The sequence below is a fragment of the Micropterus salmoides genome, unplaced genomic scaffold, assembly GCF_014851395.1.
Source record: "Micropterus salmoides isolate LMB-PRFRI ecotype aquatic unplaced genomic scaffold, ASM1485139v1 Ms_hic_scaffold_3, whole genome shotgun sequence".
Lineage (NCBI taxonomy): Eukaryota > Metazoa > Chordata > Actinopteri > Centrarchiformes > Centrarchidae > Micropterus > Micropterus salmoides.
The window spans coordinates 5926291-5946946 of record NW_024042261.1 but is presented as its reverse complement, the minus strand read 5'-3'; the positions used below and the strand labels follow the sequence as shown (position 1 = coordinate 5946946).

The 20656-nt window shown below is 39.6% G+C and overlaps 1 protein-coding gene across 3 annotated transcripts in view; it reads right to left on the bottom strand.

The window, feature by feature from the left end:
• bcas3 (BCAS3 microtubule associated cell migration factor) overlaps window positions 1-18577 on the bottom strand; it is a 344304-nt gene extending 325727 nt beyond the window's left edge. For all 3 annotated transcript variants that reach the window (XM_038692467.1, XM_038692465.1, XM_038692466.1), the window contains exons 1-6: window positions 18470-18577; window positions 16092-16188; window positions 15836-15890; window positions 15107-15182; window positions 13929-14035; window positions 2027-2108 (exon numbers count right to left, since the gene is read on the bottom strand). In XM_038692467.1, the coding sequence (XP_038548395.1) occupies window positions 2027-2108; window positions 13929-14035; window positions 15107-15182; window positions 15836-15890; window positions 16092-16162 (391 nt within the window). In that variant the 5' untranslated portion in view covers window positions 16163-16188; window positions 18470-18577. The remainder of the gene's footprint in view (window positions 1-2026; window positions 2109-13928; window positions 14036-15106; window positions 15183-15835; window positions 15891-16091; window positions 16189-18469) is intronic.
• Between the last annotated feature and the right edge of the window lie 2079 nt (window positions 18578-20656).

Here is a 20656-nt window from a genome sequence, read left to right as displayed (position 1 = left end):
AGAACTGCTCATCAGAAACAGAAATTAACACATTCACACACCAATTTGGGGTTCAGTGTCTTTCCCAAGGACACTTGGGATGCAGACCGGGGGAGGCTAGGAACATCTCTTATAGTAGCTCCATTACTTAGCTACCATTAATAGTTGTGTCAGCCATGTTTATTAATCTTAGGTTGGTTCACTCTGAACTATACTCCCTAAATGCTGAAAACATTAACCAAAGCCAACAAAATGAAAAGTTATTGCAAGACAGTGACATTGTCGGCATACAACAATTGGCTCCCAGTCACTATGAATCACAGCTATGTATACTCCTGTGACGGGACAGCCTTTGTCGTTCAGGCTAAACTAAACACAGGGCCCCCATGAGCTCTGAGTCAGTGAATAATGCCAGCTGTTGGGCACCTTCACAGGTTATACACCTGTACAGTTAACTCCACAGTTCAATCCACTGAGGGTGAGTTTTTGAGATACACAACACATTGTTAGGTTTTCTATCAGTGTTTTTAATTGGCACCATAAGAATACACATAATATTAATATTAATGACAGGACTCAGCTGAACAAAAGTTTAACAAAAGAAAGGCATGGTAAATTAAGGAAGTCTGGATCTTTTTAGAGAAACAAGCTCAGCAAACATTTGCAGCACAAGGGCTCGCAGCGTCCGGTGTCCAACAAACAGTGTCGGAAAAACAAAGTGAAACTGCTTTATTCAGTGCTTCTACCAGTTTTAAAATGACAAATTTCAAATGTGCATAGAAACCTGTGAATGGAAATATGCACTTATGAACTTCTTTAAACAGTCATGGGAACACGCAGCCAGTAATATGAGGGTGAAGAAAAGTAGAAAGGAACAGGAGAGAACACAGCCAGTCAGATCCTGAAGGCATCCATTCTCTTATACTCCTATTCTCTTATATCATCAATTTCTTATATTCAGTGCATTCCAGGGGTTAATTAATGATGATCTGTTGTAATCTAATATTTAAACGTACCCACATTTGTCCGTCCTTCCTTGTTGACTTCTGCATGATTTCCTACTTTCCCAGAAAGACTTTTGCTACTTACTATTAATGTAACATGTCTTCTGACAACATAACATTATTGTTTATTGATAGAAGATTGGTATCTCTCCCTCTTCTATTGAAGATGTCTCCCTGCATAACGGTTTATTCTGCTGCAAAATTGCAGCTACAATGAAGCCGTTTTAAGACAGACTGACATCTAAACTTTTAATTCATTTGAATGGTTTGGACATTAGGCAGCACCAGATACAGTTAACAAATTTAAAAAGAGAATGAAAATAGCATTGATAACATGTATGTTACCTAAACAAAATATTAAAGAATCTTAAAGAGAAGATTTAGATTGGATGAGAGAGAGAGAAATCACTAACAGAACAATGAAGGCAGAGTGGGAAGTTTCCAGCAAAGCTTTGGCAGCAAGAAAGCACTGACTTCAGTCTTGCCACCGCTGACTAAGAGCAGGCCAACACTAATCGTAGATTGAGCACTCTTTAATTTTAATGATATAGCGCCACTTAAAATGCCCACAAACCGAAACTGCATTAGGATGTGCCATGCAAAATCTAATTTTAAGCGTCAACCTTGAATGCCGAAATCAAGTTAACCAAAGTGGGCTTGTTTCCAGGACAGACATTTGAAAATGATCCTGAAAAGACACTTCAGCAGACATAAAATGTGTCTAAAAGCACATACAAGTATATCTGCCATATATCCCTTCCGTGTTTACCGTACCAACATGAGAGTGTCCTCCATCTTCTCATCTAACTCTGGGAAAGAAAGCTAAAATGGCATTTCTCAAAATGTTGAACCATTCCTTCAAAATCTAAAATGGGTTTCACCTGACAAGGGTGTGATTATGAAGTAAAATAGTCTCTAGTCTCTAATGAGAGGTGGACAATATGCAGATATGCTGGTCAAAGCCTGAAGTTGGAATATGCAGTGTGTGCTTTGGAGTATGCCGTTTTATGTTTATGCAAGGTTAAGGAACTGAAGATACTCACTGATATGAGGAGCAGGCAGAATGCGCGCAGCTCGCACAGGACCATGACGCACCGAGAACAGCTCCTGGGCTTCCCCTGCCAACTGAAAGAAATCTTTGAATTAATAATAATGCAGAAATTCACATATCTGTTCCATCAGAGAAAAGAGACATTTGCACCAAACCTCACAGATCATCATTAGAGTTAAGGTTAAGTTTATACCACATATTCAGGGATTAGTAATCCATAATCCAGAGATTCTGACCTGTGGTCACTTGACACCTTCTCACATCACTTTTTAAGAGAGCGAAATTACTGTCTTCGGCTGTCTGATGAATGTTATTTTTCTGTACTCTAGTAATAACAATAACCTTGAAGGCTATAAGCCTAGGGAGATTTCTGCGGAACAAGAGCACAAGGACAAAAAAGTACTCAGAAAACTAATTATGCCGGTGACGTTCCAGCAACCACAAGTAAGATCTACAGAGCACAGAATAAAAGGCTCAGTGGCATCGCAATGCAAAACAGCAGCCCTACACTTACTGTTACAGAGCCAACAAGGAAGGGTTGGGGATACGGGTAATGCCAAGTGAGCAGCAGCCTAAGATGTCTCTGTTCCAGTGTAACCGTAAGCATCAGAAACACGGTCACCAGTGTTTCCAACAGATCTTACAATGTCCCAGAATAACCTTCTGTTTAGATTGCATGAGGGAGATGAGAGGCCTACCTGCATGTTAAAAACATATACCTTTACTTTCACCAGACTAAATGTTAATGATGTCTGTCATGTTCAGCAGGTTTTGATGAGATGTTGTAAAATGTGTTTTGGCTGTACCTACCTTTCATGTCCGTACTACAGTAACCGATTTTCTCATTGATTTCATTCATTGAACATTTGGGCATGTCTATCATTGTGTGGCCACACCTATTACTCCAAACATGTCTGCACTGTATAATGGTCTACTACATCTAATACTGGTGCAGAAACTTGTAAGGCAGTAAGGCAGAGGAGGCAAAACTTGTTGATGTACCTCTTATATAATTTTTTTGTGCAAACGCAGGTGTCTAGAAGATGACCTTGCTCTTTGATTGTGACACCAGTACTACAGTCTTTACAGCTTGCACTTACGTTTTTTGTGAATTTATGGGTGTTAGCAACTACAAGGGAGTTTACATTCTGCAATCAAAAACAGAAACATAATGAGTAGTTTATCAGCTGATTCCAATATTTCTAGACTAAATGTTTAGAGACATCCTGTATGGTTTCTAGTCTACATTTTCTGAGAGTGCTGAGGATTTAGTTTGATGACTTGTGACCTTAGTATCTCTAAAATTCTGGCTGGGTTTCTTAGAGATGTTGTGATGTTTTGAATAATAATGAAAATATATTTCTCCACAAAACCAGTAATCAGTATAGTCAGCAGTACAAAAACTTCTACAATTAGCTGTTAGCAACTGTTATTTTAATTAGGAAATTTAATCCAAGAACAGGCAAATAAGACTAAGATAAGCATTGAGTCAATACTCAGTGCCACACACACACACACACACACACACACACACACACACACACACACGATAACCAGATTTAATTTTCAGCCTTCACTCTGACATCTTTTGGGTAACTGACAACACGTTTTGATATGTAAAAAAGTATTGAAGCTCGATACCCACACCTATCAACATGTAGATGATTATTTAGGAGTTAAAAAAATACACCACTATACATAAAAATTAAATGTTCATCCACAGGCTTCATCCACAGTGCATTCCAGCACATTTTTACCAGACTGAAATTACATTTAGGGATAAACACTAAAGGTTGCCCTATTAAAGAGGATTTTAAAGTTTGCACTTGTAAAGCACTTTAATGGATGTGTGTCTCACCGGCCCAGTTTAGCCTTCATGTGTCATATGTGATGCCAGTATATTAGGTCAATGGCCTGTGTGGCTCTTGGCAGTGTGCGGTGTGTGTAATGGCACATTGTTCTAAGCGCAGAATGCCCCACTTTTATTATTCTGTTATGCGTTAAATTACAGTGAAACCTGCATTATCACATACTAGTGCTTTAATCTGTTTGTTTTAAGTCTTTAAACCCATCTGAGGGGATGTTCGCTCTTTTGTGCAATTAGTAGCCTTTTCAAAGTGGCGGATTTGGAGCTGTGTTTTTATTCAAAGTGCTTGAGGCCCAGTGGTGGTAGATTAACACTGGAGAGAGAAGCAGGTTCTAGAAGTACAGAGCAGGAATAAAAGGAGGTTGGCAGCAGGACGGGATTCCTGTACGGGCAAATGGTCCTGCGAGGGGGAATAATGGAATTTGCTGGATTAAAATGAGAAGAGGGGGAGGGCTGAAGGTTAATACGCCGGGTTATTGTGCATTACCCTGCCGCTCATCCTCGCCTTACATGGCTCTGTGTGACATCCCCTGCCATCAACAACATTCCCACCATTACATTAGTGGCCCGGCGTATGCAATATGCCAAATTGCTTTTTCAAAGTTGTTTTCCCTGCATACAGTTATTCATTATATTCATTTCATTTGTGGCTCGGATGTTTTTGTGGAATCACAGTGTCTGCTCTTTCTGTTTTAATCTCTCAAATGTAATGCCATAAAACTGTGAACATATCTGGGCCATATTCACAAGTGAGTCCACTCACTAACACAGTGCTGGACATATTGGAGGTTTGAAGGAAGCAGGTGCTTCAGGGATTGCACAATAACAGGCTTCCATAACATGCAGCACTAAAACGAGTACACACGCGTAGAGTGATGCAGTGCTGCAAAACAAACTGAGTGGATCAGCTGTATAGAGTGCATCTTGTCTATGATCAAATCAAATCAAATAAATTACTAGTTGTGTAACTCTAGAACCAATAAGCTAATATATTTCACAAAAGAAAAATTAAATAATCTATATGTTTACTACTCAGTTCAGAAGCTATTTTTGCATATTTCATATGGATTTGATTTTTTCAGCTGCGCATTAATAAAAGGTTTGGGGGATTGGAATTGTTTAGTTTTAATAACACAAATCAGTTTTCCTATGGAATTAAATAAAGAAGAATGAGTTGCAGAAATTATTCTTTATTTCAATTTAACACTGTAGTTTGTTCCAAAAATGAACATCCTGTCCTGTGGATGAGAGCCAGAACCACATCCAGACTTGAGGTTTGTTGCAAATATGAATTACATTTAACATTTACATCCAATAATGAATAACAGAAAATGTAAGGCAAGTTTAGGCAGTATGGACTATGGAATAGAAATCATTATTTGAGAAAGATTCAAAGCTGAACAATAAAGGGAAGAACTAGAATAGCTTTCAGTTACTTCCCATTACTGCACTCAAAATCACTATAATTTAGAAGATGGCTCATAATACATTTTGTTGTGTGGTTGAATTTTGTATTCCCCCCCCATTGTTGAAATGAAACGATATGATTTCACACAGAAAAATATCCTCTGCATCTACATTGGAGTTCAATAGCAAACACTTTCCAGTGAAAAACTTACACAAACACCACAATCTGTGTCAGATCCCCAACATCAAAGAGCAACTGCTTATTAAAACCACACATTTGTATTGGTGTTCTACAATCCTTGAGGGAGATCCACGTGCCGATTTCTCATCTGACAGTAGCCTGAACCATTTAAAAAAATGTTGTTTTTGTCCATTTTAAAACTTAAACCAATTTGTTTGTAATTAAAAAGGTTTTGTTGAAATTTCTGAAGAAAAAGTTCAATGACTTTGTCTGGGAGGGGACAGAAACGCCTACAAATGCAACGCCAGCATGAAACTTGCACTTGTCTGGATTCTCAAATCATATATTAATAACTCAAGTCTCAAGGACAGGATTATGGACTCCAGGCCTCCAGCACATCCACTGACACTCGCTGCAGACACTTTTCTTCTAAGCAGGTCATTTCATCTCAACACGTACGCAGACAGACAATTAGTCCACGACAGTCTGCCTCTTATCAGGCATGGGTGGATGACACCTTTCCAGTGTGAGGCGACAGTAATCTGCATCGCCTAAACAGCTCTGTCAGCATCCATCCCACCAGTCAGAAGTCACAATCTCGCGCGTGTGTGAAAGTGTGAGTGCACATGTGTATGTTCATACTCTGCCGGGCCATTACAGAGGGTGTTGGCTTAGCAACTGTCACAAACACTTCACAGCCACTCAAGAGCCAGAGACCGAGGCACCTTCAGTGCTTACTTAAAACCCTGCGAAAAAACACAACCCAGAAACATCCCATAAACTTTCAAAACTGAAAGAAAAACAATGAGGAAGGACAGCGTGTGATAAGAGGCCGGGCTGAGCTGTGTGAACCAGAACTGGTGTCAAGTTCAACCTGAAACTGTAAGGCAGAGCAACCTGACCAAGCTTTTATTTTTAATGTGTGTGTGTGTGTGTGTGTGTGTGTGTGTGTGTGTGTGTGTGTGGCTAAAACAGCTGGAATCCTCTTCTCCACCAGAACAACTGCGACAGAAAATCTGCCGGCAGCACAGGAGTTGCCATGTCACAGTGGCAAATGTGTGTGTCCATGGGTAAAGTAAGAGTGTGTCCTCTTACCCGCTGCCTTTGGATGTTTATAAAATGACTGATTAAGGACTGGTGTGTTTAGATCTCACTGGATGTATGTGAAGTTTGCATGTTTCAGTGACAGCCTCCACATGCAAAGCAATCCTCGTTGAGCGAAGCCTTTGCAGAGTTGTGGGCAATGTACTAAGTCACAGAGCAGAAAATATCTTCTAATGATTTTCCAGGACCGACTATAAAGAAGTCAATCTTCTGAAGGAGGTATCTCGCCCATTCTGCTTGGGAAGAGTTTGGAGGTTTAACATTGGCCCAGTCATAAGAACATGTTTGAAAAGTAACATTTATTTCAACATGCAGCTTGCAAAAATAACCTTGACCTTTATTTTAATGTTTTTTTTTAAATATATGTCTCATTCACTGTGGTGCACATCTGACCTGCAAATAAAAGAGGTCATGTTAACCGAAATCAGCCCTTTCATTACATTAGAAAAAAGGTCTCCATCTTGTGGCCACATTTCACATTACATCAGGAGTATGGAACTTGGAATGACAACGTGTTGAATAGTTTAATGGACAGAATCAAGTTTGTCTTTACAAGAAGTAGACACAATGTAAAACATTCTAAAAACAATACAACGGCCCTGCAACAAAAACATTTGTGACGGTGTGTGTATTTTTGTTTAGTTGGTGCAATTAGAGATAATGTTAATAAGTGGCCCTATATGAGACTTGTCACATTACAACAGGTTGGAAAGGGAAATTGAGTTTGTAACTCCCTTCTGCTACGGAGTAGACAAGGCAGCCACTTGGTACACATGCTGGAACTGAACCGATTCAGATACTCTTGAGGACTGTTTAAAAAACCCAACCCTGAAGCTAAATGACTACTGCACACTAAAGAAGGCACAAGCAAAATACGTCAATCATAGGCTGAAAGCAGCATTCTGATCGATTTGTGTGTCGGATCTTTATTTCTAGTCATACATATCTTTGTCAATTCCATTCTGCTCAACTCCAAAAGCAACTTTTTAGTTAGCTGCACTTTCTGTCAATGATACATGTACCAGCTGTCCACCTAAACACAACTCATGTTCATTCTGTTAATTTGTCCTCCTCTATTGTTTTCGATACATATTCGGAAACCAGTAGTGATTTTCAATAGGATCTTGGGACTTGTGTTACAGCCCAGAGAAGAAGGGAAGTGCTACTGTTTGAATCAAATACTGTCCATAGCATGATCAACACTGCCATCTAGTGGGGAAAAAGCTGTACTTCTACAAAGTGTTCAATTTAAAACAGTGAAAAGAGGCAAACCAAGTGCAAGTGAGACACTGATCACCCCTGAATACCTTATGATTAAAAGCATCAGGACTAGTTCTAGGTATTTCATATCTTATTATTATTTTAATGTTCTATTTTTGAAATGTTTCACTGTACTGTATCAAGATAACACCAAAACATCTAAAATATATCAAATTTATTTTTTGTACTTCTATTTTGTTTGTTACCTTTAATCTTTTTTTACAATATTTTTATTTTCTCTGCTGCATTAGTCTCATATTGTTTTAGTGTTTACACTTTCGTATTAACAGATGATCAGTTATCTGTTAAGCACTTTGAATTGCCTTAACCTGTATGGAAGGTGCTATAATAAAGTTTGTTGATTGATTCATGACAAATTGAAATCAGCTCCTTGAAGGCAAACATAATTCTTTGGCATTCGTATAGCCACAGCAGATACACTGCTAAATGGTCTTTCAAAAATGACCAACGTACAAGTACAGTAAAACAACATCATGTAGTAATTTTATCTTAAAATAACAGCTTCAAAATCATTTTGATGGTACACTGATTGTAATAGGGTGAATGGTGTCTCTGTCATTGCCACTCCAGCCTAGGGGGCACCTGCTAAGGCATTTTTTAACAATGAAATCCAGGGTTTATCACAACAACGGCCTAATACTTTACAGCTCCAACACGACTTCAGCAAGCAAGCTATAAGAAGTAAAACATATGAAATGTAAAAGTTCTTTGAAAGAAGCAAGCTCAATATTCTCAGTATGGATGTCATGGCAGAGGCTGCAAAGAGACTGAGGAAGATGCTGTCGGAGGAAGCAAGGAAGAATAAAAGAGAGAGTGATGAGCAAGAGACCGGACAAGAGTAAATCAGACTAGCTTTTAGTCGTTAGCATGAGCTAAAAGAGCTGAAAGGACAGATGTCGAGCGGGCCTTCTTTCTGTTGGACTAGTCAGTAATAACTTATTAGCTGGCTGGTAGTGTCTTCGTGTTGTTGCGCTTGCTTTGTGTTTGCCTGTGTTAGCAATGTTGTCGACTCGAGCAAAATCAGCCAGAGGTTTAGCTGCTAGCTATAAATTTCAAGTTGATGTAAGCAAACTTACTAGATAACACACTCGGACATCAGTAACTGTGCTCTTGCATCAGTCACTATATAGGAAGTTTCAAGCTCCATTTTGTGAAAAACAAAAAAAAGGTCGAGCTGGCCTTCTTTCTGTTGGACTGGTATGTAATGTTGCTATTATCGCACTTGCTTGACGTTTGTCTGTGTTAGCTAAGTTGGCGACTTGCTAGTTTTTGAATTGTAAAAGTACTGTAATCATAACAAATCATGTGTTCAGCTGTCCTTATTTACGACAGTGGTGAATTACACACAGTAGGTACCAAAATTCAGTACCAAATTGCACACAAAAAAATCTCAATAAACACCTGACTACAGCAAGGAGAGTTATCATTTGTTCTATGTAAAACTGGTGACATGGTTAACTGAGGAAATATTCAGGTGTTACTTATGTGATGGCCCCAGGTTTGGGCCCTCTCTTGTTGTTTGTATCTTGCTGTGTTTTGTCCCTTTAATCCAGGTAATTGCTGGGTGGAGTTGATATCTGGTGTGAGATGCAACACACCTGAGCAGGCGGGGCTCAGGTGGCTATAAAGGAGCCTGTTTGATGATTTGACTCCCTCTTCTCCTGGCCTGCCCACTGCTTCTGTTTTGTTTGGTTCTTTGTGTTCTACATACTCCACTCACACATACACACTGATCTGACAGACACCTATATTTTGCTTAATTTATTTCTGTTATTTTCAGACTGTGTGGTTTCCCGCTTTTGTTACCTACTGTTGAGCCAGGTTGTGACATTTATTAAAATGCAGTGGGTGTATATATAGTAGTTAAAATGCCAGGTTCTTATGATGTAAAATAATGAGACAAAGATAAGTCATGTCTGAACGTTTTCCACCTTTAATGTGAACAATTCAATTGAAAAACAAACTGCAATCTTTGAGCGGCAAAAATGACAAATAAAAACCTTACAATAACCTGATTGCATAAGTGTGCACACCCTCTTATAACTGGGGATGTGGCTGTGTTCAGAATTAACAAATCACATTCAAACTCAGGTTAACTAGAAGTCATTACACTCCTGCCATCATTTAAAGTGACTCTGATTAATCACAAATAAAGTTCAGCTGTTCTAGGAGGATTTTCTTGATATTTTCTTGCATCTCCGAGCAAAAGCCACGGTCTGCAGAGAGCTTTCAAAGCATCAGAGAGCTCATTGTTGAAAGACATAAGTCAGGAGACGGGTACAAAAGAGTTTCCAAAGCATTAGATATACCATGGAACACAGTGAAGACAGTCATCATCAAGTGGAGAAAATATGGCACAACTGTGACTTTACCAAGAACTGGACGTCCCTCCAAAATTGATGGAAAGACGAAAAGAAAAGTGGTCAGGGAGGCTTCCAACAGGCCTACAGCAACATTAGAGGAACTGCAGGCATTTCTGGCAAGTACTGGCTGTGTGGTACATGTGACAACTATCTCCCGTGTTCTTCATATGAATGGGCTATGGGGTAGGGTGGCAAGACAGAAGTCTTTTCTTACAAAGAAAAACATCCAAGCACGGCTGAAGTTTGCAAAAACAAACATCAAGTCCCCCAAAAGCATGTGGGAAAATGTGTTGTGGTCTGATGAAACCAAGGTAGAACTTTTTGGCCATAATTCCAAAAGGTATGTTTGGCGCAAAAACAACACTGTACATCACCGAAGGAACAGCATACCCACAGTGAAGCATGGTGGTGGCAGCATCATGCTTTGGGGCTGTTTTTCTTCAGCTGGAACCGGGGCCTTTAGTCAGGGTGGAGGGAATTATGAACAGTTCCAAATACCAGGTTATTTTGGCACAAAACCTTCAGGCGTCGTTTAGAAAGCTGAAGATGAAGAGGAAGTTCACCTTTCAGCACGACAACGACCCAAAGCACACATCCAAATCCAAAAAATCTTGGCTTCACCAGAAGAAGATAAATGTTCTGGAATGGCCCAGCCAGAGCCCAGACCTGAATCCAATTGAACATCTGTAGGGTGATCTGAAGAGGGCCGTGCACAGGCGACGTCCTCACAATCTGACAGATTTGGAGCGCTTTTGCAAAGAAGAGTGGGCAAATATTGCCACGTCAAGATGTGCCATGCTAATAGACTCCTACCCAAAAAGACTGTCTGCTGTAATAAAATCAAAAGGTGCTTCAACAAAGTATTAGTCTAAGGGTGTGCACACTTTATTTTTCATTTTTTGGATCCAGAGTCCCCTTTTGTTAGGATGGAAACTTCTAGTCAAAGCACCATCTTTGTGGCACATCCTCTTGGTCAGCTAGCTGCCCTAGAACAATTAATACGTTGCTTGATAAGGTGGAGGAGTATCAATTGAAATGGGGCCTGTACGATTTATATTTAGCACCATATCTTGTTATCATATATTAGTACAACTAACTAAGGGGTTCACTTGGTGAGAAAATGGTTCAAGCATTTCATGCACAGGTCGGTCGGTCGCAATACGACCACTTGCCTAATATTGAGTAAGTCACTTTTTTGCAGCCCAAACAGCCCTGACCCCTCAAGGCATGGACTCTACTAGACCTCTGAAGGTGTATCTGACAACTAGACATCAGCAACAGATCCTTTAAGTTGTGTAAGTTGCGAGATGGGTCCTCCATGGATTGGACTTGTTTGTCCAGTACATCCCACAGAGGCTGGATTGGATTGAGATCTGGGGAACACACGCACCCGCCCATCCACGTGTAGTAAAGAAAACATGATTCTTCAGACCAGACTACTGCTCTGTCCAGTTCTGAAGCTCCTGTACCCATTGTAGGCGCTTTCAGCAGTGGACAGGGGTCAGCATGGGCACCCTGACTGACCCACAGGCAACAAACTGCGATGCTCTGTGTATTCTGACACCTATACAAACAATTTAATTGTTTTAATAATTTGGTGAACAGATACTGATAGTGGTGCACTTGCTCATCCCTAAGAATCAGCATGAACTTTTCCAGCAGTTTGAGCCACAGTAACTCATCTGTTGGATGGGACCACACAGGCCATCCTTTGCTCCACACATGTATCAACAAGCCTTGGCCGGTCCACCACATATTCACAGGGATGACTGCAGCCTTGTGAGGATTGTCAAGCAAAGCCGATTCAGGCACTTGGGGGAGTCTCACAAGTAGTGGACTGAAGCTGGAGTCCATGAAGAGCCACCACGCACAGATGTTTTCAGGAAATCAACAACATTCCTAGTGTCTAGCCACTCCTGAAGCAGAGACAACGTCAGAAGCGTCTTACCTGCGCACAGAAAAAAGAGAACTGGACTGGTTGCTCAGTTGTTCCAAGTCCAGTCTTTTCAGATGAAAGTACATTTTGCATTTCTTTTGGAAATCAAGGTCCCAGAGTCTGGAGGACGGGTGGAGAGGCACAGAATCCAAGTCGCTTAAAGTCTTTATTGAGTAATTTCCACAGTCTGTGATGATTTAGGGTGCCATGTCATTTGTTGGTGTTGGACCACTGTGTTTTTTTCCAAGTCCAGAGTCAAGCGGCCATCTACCAGAAGATTTTAGAGCACTTCTTGCTTCCACCTTCTGACAGTCTTTATGGAGATGCTGATTTCCTTTTCCAGCAGGAGATGGCACCTGCCCGCAGTACCGAAAATAAGGGACACCAGAACCAACAATACAGATGAGCTGAGGCTGCTATCAAAGCAACCTGGGTTTCCATAACACCTCAGCAGCGCCACAGGTTGGTTGCCTCCATGCCACGCCACACTGATGCAGTAATTCGTGCAAAAGGAGCCCCGACCATGTACTGAATGCATAAATTAACATTTTTCCGAACTTTGCAGAATGTCAACATTTCTGTATTATACATTCTTTATTCTAATATTTTGAGATATGGATTATTAATTTCCATGAGCTGTAAGCCAAAATCTTTAAGATTTTAAAACACAGTAGACCTGAAATATTACTTTACTTACAGTATGTATAATGAATCTAGAATTTATAAGTTTCACTTTTTGAATTAAATTCCATGAAAAGATTTTTACTTTTCCTGGATACTTTAATTTTCTGACATGGACCTGTATATTCACTTCACCTGTCAGTGGTCATAATGGTATGGCTGATATACACAATTTTCTTTTTATTCTTTGTTTGTGGTCACGTGTGTATTCATTATAGTTTTCATTACATGTTACTTGAATGTTCCATAACTTGATGACTGATAGTGTCACTTGTGACTGAATTATTTGCATATTTTTTGTTTATCGTGAAAACAATAAACTCTAAGTCACAACAACAAAAAACAATATAGTTCTGGGTATGTTTTTCAGCTGTTCTGTTAATCAGTCAGTAGGGCTGGTCTGACTGATAAACCTCACTCCACAGAAATACAATGTACATTTCTCCATTGTTACTGCATTGTGTTTTTCACCAGTCACTTGGTTGGGCAATGGACATGTCCTGACAGGTCCAGGGTCAGCAAATGATTTGACCCGAGTTTAACTTTTGAACCCAGTTAGGACATAATGTTTACATTTTGTCAAGCACGCAATCAACTGTAAGGACTTTGCATCGATGTAGAAAGTAAAAAGGTATTATGTTCAACACATGAAGTTTGTTAAGTTAGAAAGAAAAATATGCTTCACCATTCATAAACAGGCCTATTGTTAATATTGTCTATTGATGACTGAATGAACATGAAAACCTATTCTTTAACATACAACGTAGTGTATATATATATATATATCTACTAAACCATCTACTAAAACTATAACTGTAACTTTACTTCAAAATAAGTGCTTGACTTGTTTTTAGTGTTGACTTTTGAAGAGTCCAGCAGGCCTTTAGTACTGTACAAAGTAGCCAAGGCACAAAATGACTGTATAGTGAGCCAAATGATGATATTTTGATCTGAAGGTTTCAGCACACATATCCATCTGAATTTAACGCTGCAATGAAAACTTCAGGCACAAAATAGCCAGGTAGAAAATGGATGAGGTTGCAGTTTAATAGGCCCATTAGGTGCGTCACTTACAGATACGCTCCAGATCTGCATCCCGTCAGTGTAGCCAATCATGAGGCAGAGAGGAGGGTCAGTAGTACCGCTGTGCATCTCCATAAACTCTGGATTGCGGGCAGCATCTGTGCAAACAGTAAGTGAGAGATTAAGTAAAGTGTAATTAGAGGACGTGTTCAGCACTTTAACAAAAATAAACACGTACTCACTATCACATCACTTTAATATAATTTTCTTATTCTACATTTACTCTCTCTGATCTACATTGTGCATTTGCCTGATCTTCTGCATTTTAAAAGTTTGTTTCACAGCTCCAGATCCTGATCTTTTTCCACATGTAAATGTAAATGCTCCGTATTTGTATTTCAAACACTCAAAGCGCTTTTACACTATATCTGCATTCACACACATTCATTCACACACAAACAGAAACTAACATTCACACATTCATACACTGGCCGAACAGCCGCCAGGGGCAATTTGGGGTTCAGTATCTTGCCCAAGGACACTTCGACATGCATAAGCCACAGCGGCCCCCGTAATGTACCATCTGCAGTCCTGTACCACCACATTTACTGTTATTTTAAATCAACCCAGTAGCAACCGGCAGGAAAAAAAACGATGCATGCGACAAAATATCTGACAATAAAATATGACAAAATATTATAAATACAACATGTACAATATGAGTTATTTAATTGTTCAGGCATATGCAAAATATTGAGAAGTGAATATGTAAAATTTTACTGTTTACTTATTTTTTTAGTCTTTATTTATTCAGGAAGATTCACCGAGAGGAACCTCTCTTTAGCTGGAACACCCTGAACACATTCGCACAGTTATACACATTGACACCTGGACGCTGCCCTGTCCAACCACAGTCTGGCCTGCTGGCCACTGAGTAGCTCCACTGGAGCCCCTGGGGTTAAAGGCTTTGCTCAAGAGCTACTCAGTGGTGGTAACTAATGAGGGACAAGCACTGCTTTTTCCACTTCAGCCATCAACATTTATCTTGCCAGTCCGGGGATTGAACAGACAACCCCCCGTTCTTCTTTAAGCTTTAGGCCACCAGTGACCCTACAAACAGTTTTACACAGAGATCAGGCATTCTTCTTAACTAAAGAGCCCAATGTAGTTAGAATCCCTTCTTTTTCAATAGTCAAACAAAGCAAAGTTGTCTGAGAGTTAAGACTTACCATTGATGTCAGCTTTCTCAAATCGCACCCAAATGATTTTCTCTTTTTCATCAGTGGGGGGAGCCCCAGTGTAAGCCTGTAGGGTGAAAGACAGAAAAGAGAGTCGACAAATATTCACAACACCACTGCCCAACATATCAAACACAACTGTATATTCCAAAATCTAGTAACTACATAAGCCAAAAGTATTTCTGTAGCAGAATTAACAGTTAAAGAATCACTGGTAGCTACTTGCAGACAGCCACAGTGTATATTGCTTTTGGCTGGAGGTACTCAGGTACGCAGCAGTTCCTGTAATGGTTTCCGAGCTCCTACTGATCATTCAGATAGTTTAAGTAGCTTGGTTAAGTACTCAATTCCCACATTTCCATATTTTTTGTGTTCTAAACTTAAACAGACCATACTGTTTGAACTGGTTTATATGTTTTAACTATTTTACGATAATGTGCATTTAGAGTGATTTCCCAACTTTCAAGAAGCCTTAGTTTTCCATTCTTTCCAGTGTGATTAGGAATTTAACTTATTAAGATGTGAAAATTGCTTGAGATAATATTGAGATAATCTTTCACAATAAACATCTGATTGTTTTTTTGTTTTCTGTCAACTTTCAGATGTGTTAACAAGCAGTATGAAGCAGGAACTTGTTTGAAAACTGTCAATACAGTAATGGGGGACTGGGACACAACTTTTAACAGCTGTAAGTATGAGTGAAGAAATGAGGAAAGTTACCTGGGGAACCACATCTTGCAGGAAGGTCACCACACTTTCCATGTAAGACTGCTCCCTGTGACAGCAACAAGCGTATTATGTCATCTCTATGATAATGCATTTATTGGTATATGTTCAGTGAAACAGCTCATCAATATGTCAATTTTACACACACACACACACCTGTAGTATTTAGGTATATACATGCATGCAGAATCATAATTTTAGGAATTTCTAATAAAACATTAAAAACCGGGTGAGAGATTTCTGTCCTTACGTAGCAGCTTGCGCTCGCACCAGAACCCCTCCAGCACAGCGACTAGGTCTGCGTGGAGAGTCCGATGCCATTTTGTCTGCTGGGCTTTTTTTTCTCCCTGAAAAAGTACAAAGAGACACTTAACATGACAACATCATACACACAAAACCACTAATACAGCTGTTTCCCTGCTGCATCCCAAAACTGGCATGAAATCTGAGCAGATACCATGTGGACAGCAGGCAGCAGTTACTTCACTTGGCTTTGATTCAGCCACATTATGAATGTGTCATGTTAACAAGTTTAACATTATTGGTTTAGTCTCAAGAATGTGACAAATACCCATCAATTTCACAGAGCCCAAGATAACGTCTTCAGATGGACTGACCTTAAAAAAACCTTTTCAATTTACAATGATAAAAGACAGGGAAAACAACCCTTTACAAAACTTTGGAACCAGAAAATGTTTGGCATTTTTGCTTACTTGAAAAATTCATGAATAATCAAAACTTAAATTTTCTGCTGACCAACTAAAGCATTAATCAACTAATCATTTCAGCGCTGTAATACATTTACATTCCATAAACTTTTTGTTACTGGATATCAGGCTAACATTCCAGCATTATCATACAGACTGAGAAATAAAATTCAACATCAAGTACAGCTAGAATAAGAGAATTATAAGTGTTGTTTTGTACAGTATTAGCAAACTATCCCTACACTGTATACTCTATTTGAGAACACACTCAGGTAAAGAGACTAACACAGCATAGCTTAGTTCAGGAGGACAATGAGCAGAAGTCAAATCTTGTGGTGGTCTTTGGGCCTTTGCTTTACAATCATGTGAGGGTTCCACATGAGAGGTTGGAACACACTCAAACAACAACAAATTGGGCATTAGTGGCTTCTTGAAAAAGTAGAAGGAGGCAGATATTTAGTTGAGCTTTTAGCAGCTGTGTTTACCACCTCCAGATGTTCAATCAAATGTACACAGTAATAAAAGTACAATGATCTTGAAATAATACTGTGTTTGAGGCTGTAGTGGTGGTGTGTCGGAATTCATCCTTTTAATGTGTGTGTGTAGTGTTTTTCACTCCCACTTACACACAAATTATTGGAACATTGAAGCATGCTTCAGTATCATGTAATCTTGCAGAACACAAATGACCACAGAGTATGGATCAGCCCTTATTAACACTTGTAACATTAATTAGAGTTACAAGTTGTAAATGTACAAATACTGTAGACGCAATCAAACAAAATTATATCATATCCATCCATCCATCGTCAACCACTTATCCTGCATACAGGGTCGCGGAGGGGCTGGAGCCAATCCCAGCTGACATCGGGTGAAAAGCACCATATCATATATGGGAGACAAAATAAAGCTTTGGAATAAACTTAAAGAGGTATAATACAAAACAACTTAAAAGCAACACAAACTACAGTCTTCCAAATGATCAGAAAGTTTAATCATCAGGCCCCTCAGACTGGTAGAATTTATTAGTGTAGTAGAGGGTTTGTTTTAGATAGGTGTACCTAATTAAATGTCCCTCATTGTAAATTCTGTCCTCCGGTCGGAGGTCACTGTCACCAGACAGACACAGCAGTCACCAGCCACAACAAGCAGAACCAACCCCCCCTCAAAGGTCATTCTTAGGAGTCATTTATTTTAAAACGATGTTGAAATATCCCACCAAACATGAGAACAAACACAACTGTGTCACAACTGAATAACACCGATGAATCACTACGACAGTTCATGGTGTGTGTTTAGGTGCTGGGAGATAGTAGGAAACAGCGCCTGTGTTGATGCAGCGACTGCAGTTATGCAGATGATGCACCAGGCTGTTGTGAAGTGGGAGCTAAGCCTGAAAGGTCTTGATGCTCTAAGCCACTTAGTAAAGCAACGTCCAATTGTCATCTGTGTTCAGTGGAGTTAGAATTTCTCAGAAGAACTCTCTAACATTGCGTTACGCCAAACGCGTTTGCAACGATGTCAACAGCTGGAGACACCGGGCTACTGGGCTGCATTCAGTTAACAGTGTTTCCATGTCTGAACTGAGAGATGAGCTTCTCTGGCAAAAGACACAGAGAAGCTTGGCTATCGTAGCTTCGGTTACATTTCCTGAACATTTATTCAGCTAGCGTACACCGCTAGCAACCAACAGACTAATACGGGCAACAATTGTGACAACTGCCAAATGAACACAATACAGCTACTGGCTAACGCTCAAGTTCCACTAGTAGATAAGGACCCCGGAGCTAACTAAGCTAGCTAGCGTTAGCTGATAAAACTCCCTTGTGGTGATAAAACGACACAATTGAAGCCCTGAAGAAGGAGACGCATTTTTCATGTTGCAGTAAGACAGTATTTTCAAGCGGTTGTAGTTACGAACCGAGGTGTAGAACGCTGACTGTGTCCTTGCTTAGGGACTTGTGTGGTGGTCTGAAGAGCTCCTTCCAAAAACGTCAAAACACAAACAGACTAGATTTGCGGAACTGTGTTGTGTAATTTTAAGCCAATCAGAGCACAGAAACGTTTTCGTCAATCCAATCAGTCAACAGTAAGGGCGTGCCGAATGACTGCGGTCCATAGCCTAGAATTAGAATTAATACATTTAACAAAATAAAACATGTCCATTGTTCACTGGGATGTGTCTGTTACTGTCATTAAAAACCCTCGCAAGATTTGACAAGATAACATACAAAACTCTGGTGGGGGAAGAAAACACTATAAATCAACAATACAATCACTGTTTGTGCAATTGAAAGAGAGTTTTACAAACAGAAAAGAAAAGGGGGGTACTAGTTAGGCAAAAAGGCTATAGAAAACAAAACAAAGCCTCATTTAGAAGCAGCATAACAGGGGAGTTTTATCAAAACAATAATTGCCTGGATATATCTCTACTCATCTTTCTTGTATTTTTACTAGAAAATAACAATTTAATTAACCATGAAAAAGAAGGCTTAGAAGATTTCCACTTGCTACAACAGATGTGATATTTACCAATTAGAACAATCATATTTGCTAGATCAGATGAGGATGGATCTACATTGTTCATATAAAAGAGGATGTGTATAAAACCATAAACAGATTTGCGTGGTCAAAATAGTTTCCTCTCTCTAAACAATAAATGGCAAAACTTTGGAAAACAAGTAAACAGATTAGCCTAACACATATGCCTGGCTCCACCATTCTGCATGTCAAAGTGTCTTTGAGCAAGACACTGAACTCCAAATTGCTCCTGATGGCTGTGCCTTCACAGTGTGAATTTGGATGACTTAGTTCATTTCTGTTTCTGGTGAGCAGTTGTATAAATGGAAATAATTGTGGAACTGGGTCCGTGTGCACAAGCTCTGCTTCCACCCCCACTGTGGTGGCTACAATTTGAAAAATCATTGACGGGGAAGTAATGGCTAAAATGTAAATAAAAACAATTTTAAAATGCATCACTCATAAATATCTATTTTATCACCTCCTCATCATATCACTCGCAGCTGGCTCTAGGAAAGTGTACACCTGGTCTGAACTGTGTTTTTTGTGTGTACCCAACCTTCCCACATCTGGCCCCAGAAGAATAGATGCATTGTTCATCACAAGGTGAATTCAGGTTATAACAGGAAATCAAAGTATATGCACCTTTAAAATGAGAGTATTCAAACATATTATTACTGCAGAAGCACTGGCTAGCACCCAAAGGCCCTCCGTAATGCCAGAGCAGCGCATTACTCTTCATTAATAGAGGAAAATAGGAACAACCCCAGGTTTCTTTTCAGCACTGTAGCCAGGCTGACAGAGAGGCACAGTTCTGTTGAGCTATGCATTCCTATAGCCCTCAGTAGTAATGACTTGAGCTTCTTTAACCAGTCCCTCAAGGATTTTGCGGTGTTGCGAACACAAATTTAACAAATCCCTGTGAATTCAGTGGGACTTGCAATTTTGACCATTTAGCGCAACTTTGAATTGAATAAATAACTGAAACATCAACCACACATTGTGAGATGTTTTCCACACTTCACCAGTGATTGATATGTGCAGTGTTAACTTCAGAGCCATGTCAGCTCCACCTGATGCACAGGGCCTGTTCAACGCTGCTTGCAGTTCTAATTATTATTATAATTATTGCAATCCTTATAATTACTATTATTGTTTTATTAATATTTTACCACTACCATTATTATTACTTTGCAACTCTATGTAAGCATTGCACTACTGTATCTCTTTCCTCCTGCAGGGACTGTAACCATTGTTGGAGCCCAGCCCTCCTCACTTGAGTGGAAGTTCAGCTCAGTATGCCAAACAATGTTTTGCAATTTTGGTGACCAGTGGCCATAGAGCAATCCTGGTGCAGCCTCATTTTGGTATTTATAAAAAGCAATTATGTTTTAAAGGAGTGTTTGGTCAGTTATATTACTAGACTATTCAACACTATTCAATGTAACTCTCAGTTTCTCTTAAAGTGAGAGAGACTGAAGACTATGAGCCGATGTCATGTCTATTTCTATTGTTTTGACCAACAATAGTGCACTGATTATTGACAAATATATATATTTACTTTTACCTCTCCTCCACTGTGTAGGGC